The 6,675-nt window shown below is 50.0% G+C and overlaps 1 protein-coding gene across 1 annotated transcript in view; it reads right to left on the bottom strand.

Annotated features, from left to right (window-relative positions):
* LOC122542353 overlaps window positions 1–3,309 on the bottom strand; it is a 7,915-nt gene extending 4,606 nt beyond the window's left edge. Inside the window, exons 1-2 of the mRNA XM_043680044.1 lie at window positions 3,066–3,309; window positions 1,287–1,649 (exon numbers count right to left, since the gene is read on the bottom strand). Coding sequence (XP_043535979.1) covers window positions 1,287–1,649; window positions 3,066–3,126 — 424 coding nt within the window. The 5' untranslated portion in view covers window positions 3,127–3,309. The remainder of the gene's footprint in view (window positions 1–1,286; window positions 1,650–3,065) is intronic.
* Window positions 3,310–6,675: the final 3,366 nt, after the last annotated feature.

Raw genomic sequence — 6,675 nt, 5'->3', positions numbered from 1 at the left:
TGAACGTATGTATGTGTGTGTCTGTGTGTGTGCGCGCATGTCTGTGTGTGTGAACATATGTACGTGTGTGCCTGGTGTCTGTGTGTGAGTGAACGTATGTATGTGTGTGGTGTGTGTGAGTGAACATATGTACGTGTGTGTCTTGTGTGTGTGTGTGCGTGTGTGTGAGTCAATGTATGTACGTGTGTGTCTTGTGTGTGTATATGCGCGTGTGTGAGTCAATGTATGTATGTGTGTGTCTGGTGTCTGTGTGTGAGTGAACGTATGTGCATGTGTCTGTGTGTGAGTGAACGACTGTACGTGTGTCTGTGTGTGAGTGAACGTGTGTGTGTGTGAACGACTGTACGTGTGTGTCTGTGTGAGTGAACGTGTGTGTGTCTGTGTGTGAGTGAACATGTGTGTGTGAGTGAACGTATGTACGTGTTTGTGTGTGTGAGTGAACGTATGTACATGTGTGTGTATCTAAGTGTGAGTGAACGTATGTACGTGTGTCTGTGTGTGTCTGTGAGTGAACGTATGTATGTGTGTGTGTGTGCGTGTCTGTGTGTATGAACATATGTACGTATGTATCTTTGTGTGAGTGAATGTATGTACGTGCGTGTCTGTGTGTGAGTGAACATATGTACATGTGTGTCTGTGTGCGCATGTCTGTGTGTGCGAACATATGTACGTGTGTGTCTGTGAGTGAACGTATGTACGTGTGTGTCTGTGTGCACGTGTCTGTGTGTGTGAACGTAAGTACGTGTGTGTCTGGTGTTTGTGCGTGTGTCTGTGTGTGAACGTATGTACGTTGTACGTGTGTGTGTGAGTGAACGTATGTACGTGTGTGAGTGAACGTATGTACGTGTGTGTGTGTGTACGCGAGAGTGAACGTATGTACGTGTGTGTGTCTGTGTGAGTGAACGTATGTATGTCTGTGTGTGAGTGAACGTACGTACGTGTGTCTGTGTGAATGAATGTATGTACGTGTGTGTTTGTGTGTGTGCGTGTCTGTGTGTGAGTGAACATATGTACGTGTGTGTCTTTGTGTGAGTGAATGTATGTATGTGTGTGTCTGTACGTATGTACGTGTGTGTGTGTGCGCATGTGCCTGTGTGTGTGAACGTATGTACGTGTGTGTCTGTGCATGTGCGTGTGTGAGTTAACGTATGTACGTGTGTGTGTGTTTGTGTGTGAGAGAGAGAGAGTGTGAGCTAGTGTATGTGTCTGAGTGTGTATGTGTGCACACGCTTAGGCGCTGCCCCCTGTTGCCGAGCAGCCAAGGCTGCTACTGGGAGGAGACTCACCGAAGCCGGCGCCCTGGGGACCCGCGATCTCGTCGGCCAGCAGGAGGTGCCGGAGGCGTGCGCCCTTAGGCTCGGTGGGGCTCCCTTCCCTCAGCAGGCACTCCAGGAGCCCGCAGGTGGGTTCGCTACCTCCCGGGGGCTCGGTCAGCTCCTGGATCTGCCGGAGTAAGCGCCGGCCCTTGTCATAGAGCAGGCGAGCGGACTGGGGGTCTGGGGAGCCCCAGCCCGGCGATCCCATCTCAGCGACGGCCCCCGCATCGGGCTGGGGAGGGGGGTCATCGACCCACAACAGGGAGAAGAGCGGGCTCGGGTTCTGGGAATCATCCGGGCGCCTGCGTTCCTCCTCGGGCTGTTGACCCTCAGCTTCGGAGAAAGAGACGAACAAGTTAAGAACGGGGAGGGGGGGGGGGGGGGGGGGGGGGGGACAGTGACAGTGACAAGTTCTGGAAACCAATCGCTCAATGAAAGGGGAGACCCGGCCAAAATCTCGCACTTCTGCACCTCAATGACTCTCTCTCATCTGGACCCTCCGCAAGATTGCCAATTTATTCACTCATGGACTGGAATTTATTGCCCATTTCTAGTTCCCCCCCCCCGCCAGCTTCTGAATGTACCTCCTGCAGTCCATGCACTGTAGGCGGCTCCACATCAGGGAGGGTGTCACACAATCTGACCCAGTGACACTGAAGGAACGCCCGATATATTTCCAATCGGGATGGTGGGTGGCTCGGTTGGGGAGCTTGCAGGGGGCTGGTGTTCCCGTCTATCTGCTGCCCCTTACCCTTCTCAGTAGAAGTGGTCGTGGGTTTGGAAGGTGCTGAGGGTCTTTGTTGAATGGCCTGCACTGTATCTTGTGGTAGATGTTACACACTGCTGCGACTGAGCGTCATTGGTGGAGGGACTGGATGCTTGTGGATGCGGTGCCAATCTGGGGAGGGGCTGCTTTGTCCTGAACGGTGTCGAGCTTCTCAAATGTTGTCAGAGCTGCACGCATCTCGGGCAAGTGGGGAGTATTCCATCACACTGCTGACTTGTGCCTTGTCGTCTGTGGAACAGGCTTTGGGGGTGGAGGGGAAGAGTCAGGAGGGGCTTCACTCACCGCAGGATTCCCAGCCTCTGACCTGCTCTTGTAACCATTATGTTTATGTTCTGCTCAATGGAGTGGGGGATTCAGTGATGGTAACATCATTGAATGTCAAGGTAGGGTGTGGTTGGGGGGGGGGAGGGCGCTGGTTAAATTCTCTCCTTTTGGAGATGGGTAACCCTCAGGATTTTAACAGTGGGGGAATTCGGAGATCCAAGATGGCGGCGACTCAGCGAGTCTATAGTGCTCCTAGGAGAAAGTGAGGACTGCAGATGCTGGAGATCAGAGCTGAAAAATGTGGTGCTGGAAAAGCGCAGCAGGTCAGGCAGCATCCAAGGAGCCGGAGAATCGACGTTTCGGGCACGAGCCCTTCTCCATGCCCGAAACGTCGATTCTCCTGCTCCTTGGATGCTGCCTGACCTGCTGCGCTTTTCCAGCAACACATTTTCAGCTCTGTAGTGCTCCTCCCAAGACCTAGGCAAAGTGGGCCACCCACCCCCACCGCACTCACCAAATCAATTAAAAGTAGTTTTTATTTAATGTAGTTAGTGGCTCAGTACTAAATTTGTACAGTTCAGTCTCCTGCTGAAAATGACTAGGGGGAAAGGAGCCCGCAGCTCTCAGCAGGCAGGAGCCCCTCCCCCACCCTTCCCAGCTGCAGCAGAGGGCGTCCGCAGGCGCCCCGGGGGACTTACCTACGGTGGCGAGCCTCGCGGAAATAATCTCCAAACTCGACGCGAAGATCGACGCTTTCATAGAATAGTCCCGAAGTCAGTGGAATTCATTCTCGGCCGACGCAGAATCGGCCGTGGATCGGGTCCGGACTCTTCGGGCAGCGAGTCCGGACCTCAGAGAACCACACCGACGACCTCGAGAATTGAGGTCGTCGAAAAAATATTCGCTCGCTGGGCCTTCCCGAACGGGAAGAAGGAGGCCAGCTTACCAGGTTCCTTGAACAGTGGCTTCCGCAGTTACTGAATCTGGAGGCTGGATCAGGCCAGGTAAGGGTGGAATGGGCCTACCGGGTCGCAATACATGGGCCCGGCTCGAACCAGCGTCCCCCCCCGCCCGGTCCTGTTCCGGCTACAGAGCTATAAGGTGAGGCAGATGCTCTTGGAAGCCTCCAGAAATCTTGGGAAAGGTCCCCAAGCCATGACTCATAAAGGATCCAAGATTATGTTATTTCAGGACTTTTCCCCAGCTTTGGTCCGATGAAGCAAAGAAGTGTTTAAGGGATTTAAACATTCAATACTCCTTGCGCTACCCAGCTACACTATGCTATAGCCATGAAGGGTCTGTGTATAACTTCGGGTCACCGGAGAAGGCCAAGGAACTTTTGGACTCTCTTAGACAAATTATAAGAGTTAATTGATGTTGTTTTGCCCTACACCCCATCCCCAGTTTACCCCTCTTTTTTTTTTCCTTTCATTATCTTACTGTTTAATATTATCTCTGGGGGGTGGGAAGAAGGGTTTATTTATTCATCCTTAGCGATTTCCTTTCCCTCTTTTTTTTAAATATATATATATAGGCCAGGGGTTCTGGTTAATGTAGATGGGGGGGGAAGGTGGCTACCTTACTTTATCTTTGTCCTTGGGAGCGGGCTTGTTTTCCCCTGTTATTTTGTAGTAATATATTTAATTACTATTTGCTGAGACTGTAATTTTATAGTCATATATGTTCATATATGGTATTAACATTACCAAATACATCCAGGTGTGTGTGTGTGTGTGTGTGTGTGGGATAGTTTTTTTTATTATACTGATCTGAATATACTAAAGAGCTTTTATTTTAGTGAATTTTATATGCTCTATGCTCAGAATGTTTTGGATAAATACGGGTTTTGTTGTGATCTGATGTTAACACATTCCGAGCATGTATGTCACTGCTCAATTTGTGTTATCCGTTAGATTTTTTTTCTCTCTTGAATAATGTAAGAATTTTAATGATACACTCTGGTTAATTGTAAGCTAGATGAGTAGTTAGTTGAGTTTTGTCTTTTTTTTCTGTTGGTATTTCTTTTTTTCTTTGATAGATTTTGGTTATTTATTTAAGATTCAACTGTGTATCAATGTTTATACTTGGGTCTTTTTTTTAGTTTTCTTTTGTAAACTTGTTAAAACTTGTTAAAATTTTCAATAAAAATATCTAAAAACAAAACAGTGGGGGAATTCAATGATGGTAACGTCATTGAACGTCAAGGGATGATGGTTAGATTCTCTCTTGTTGGAGACGGTAACCCCCAGGATGTTGATAGTGGGATGTGGGAGGGTTCGGTGATGGTAACGTCATTGAACGTCAAGGGGGCGATGGTTAGATTCTGTCTCATGTTGGAAACAGGTAACCCCCAGGATGTTGATATTGGTTGAAGGATGATTCAGTGATGGTAACGTCATTGAACGTCAAGGGGGCGATGGTTAGATTCTCTCTCGTTGGAGACACTAACCCCCAGGATGTTGATATTGGTTGAGGGATGATTCAGTGATGGTAACGTCATTGAACGTCAAGGGGGCGATGGTTAGATTCTCTCTTGTTGGAGACATTAACCCCCAGGATGTTGATAGTGGGGTGGATTCAGTGATGGAAGCGTCATTGAACGTCAAGGGGGCGATGGTTAGATTCTCTCTTGTTGGAGACATTAACCCCCAGGATGTTGATAGTGGGGTGGATTCAGTGATGGAAGCGTCATTGAATGTCAAGGGGGCGATGGTTAGATTCTCTCTCGTTGGAGACACTAACCCCCAGGATGTTGATAGTGGGGAGGATTCAGTGATGGAAGCGTCATTGAATGTCAAGGGGGCAATGGTTAGATTCTCTCTTGTTGGAGACGGTAACCTCCAGGATATTGATATTGGGGGGGGAGTTAAGTGATGGTAACACCATTGAACACCAAGGAGGCGATGGTTAGATTCTGTAACCCCCAGGATGTTGATAGTGGGAGGTAATTAAGTGATGGTAATGTCATTGAACGTCAAGGGGTTGATGGTTAGATTCACTAACGCCCAAGATGTTGCGAGTAGGGGGGGGGGGGGAATAAAGCGATGGCAACACCATTGAACGTCAAGAGGATGATGGTTAGACTCTCTCTTGATGGAGATGCATGTGTGCATGGCGCAAGTGTAACTTGCCACCTGAAAACCCAAGCCTGAATATTGTCCAGATCTTATTGTGTTTCAGACAATTTATACCACTGGTAACAAAAGGGTCACAGAATGGAATTCTCAGACCCCTTTTCACGCTGGAGCTCAGCAGGAACAAACACCTTGCAGTGGTGTTCCCTACACTGGGGGATTGTTTGCCCACTGTGCAATGCCTGTTGTGGGTACAGTGTCAGATGCGTGCAGACTCCAGTCGAGTCAATAGACAATAGGTGCAGGAGTAGGCCATTCTGCCCTTCGAGCCTGCACCACCATTCATTATGATCATGGCTGATCATCCTCAATCAGTATCCTGTTCCTGCCTTATCCCCCTAACCCTTGATTCCACAATCCTTGAGAGCTCTATCCAACTCTTTCCTAAACAAATCCAGAGACTGGGCCTCCACTGCCCTCTGGGGCAGAGCATTCCACACAGCCACCACTCTCTGGGTAAAGACGTTTCTCCTCCTCTCTGTCCTAAGTGGCCTACCCCTTATCTTTAAGCTGTGTCCTCTGGTTCGGGACTCACCCATCAGCGGAAACATGTTTCCTGCCTCCAGAGTGTCCAATCCTTTAGCAATACTTGGCCACACGCTCGCAGGACATGGAGAAAGAGCACCTGCAGTTCGGCGTGGCCGTGCTGTGATGGGCCACACGTCCTGGGCAATCCTGATCGCCACGCTGGCGCCAGACGACCCCGTCCAAGGCCAGGCTACACCCTCGTGGCCCTGTGAGCAATGCTCGGCTGAGCTCCAAACCCCTCAGCCCTCCACCGCCGATGCGGGGTCGCCTCACTGAGTGCCACACCTCTCACAAGCAGCGTATACCGTCCACTGCAGCTCCTCCGACCGCCCTACGTTTGGAGAGGGAGTGCACCTTGTTCTTGTTCTTGGATCACCTGCCCACAACCAAACGGCTGTCCCGCCACCAAACATGACTGCTTCCAGCTGCTCACGAGCCGCCCGAGTCAATTAGACATTGGCTTGCAAAGCCCATTGGGGTAACGCAAATACTCAAAAGTGAGGAGGGGTAGGGAGAGAGGGAAGGAGCTAAATCAAAATGGAGTCAAAGCAGGGAGTAAAGTGCTCTACCTCCTGCTTTCTCCCCTCTCCACCCCAACGGAAGGCGTGCAGTATTCAGGAGTTTCTTCAAGGAGAGAGAGAGAGGG

This window comes from Chiloscyllium plagiosum, chromosome 39 (genome assembly GCF_004010195.1).
Source record: "Chiloscyllium plagiosum isolate BGI_BamShark_2017 chromosome 39, ASM401019v2, whole genome shotgun sequence".
In the NCBI taxonomy this organism is placed as follows: Eukaryota; Metazoa; Chordata; class Chondrichthyes; order Orectolobiformes; family Hemiscylliidae; genus Chiloscyllium; species Chiloscyllium plagiosum.
This window is presented reverse-complemented; position numbering and strand designations above follow the sequence as displayed.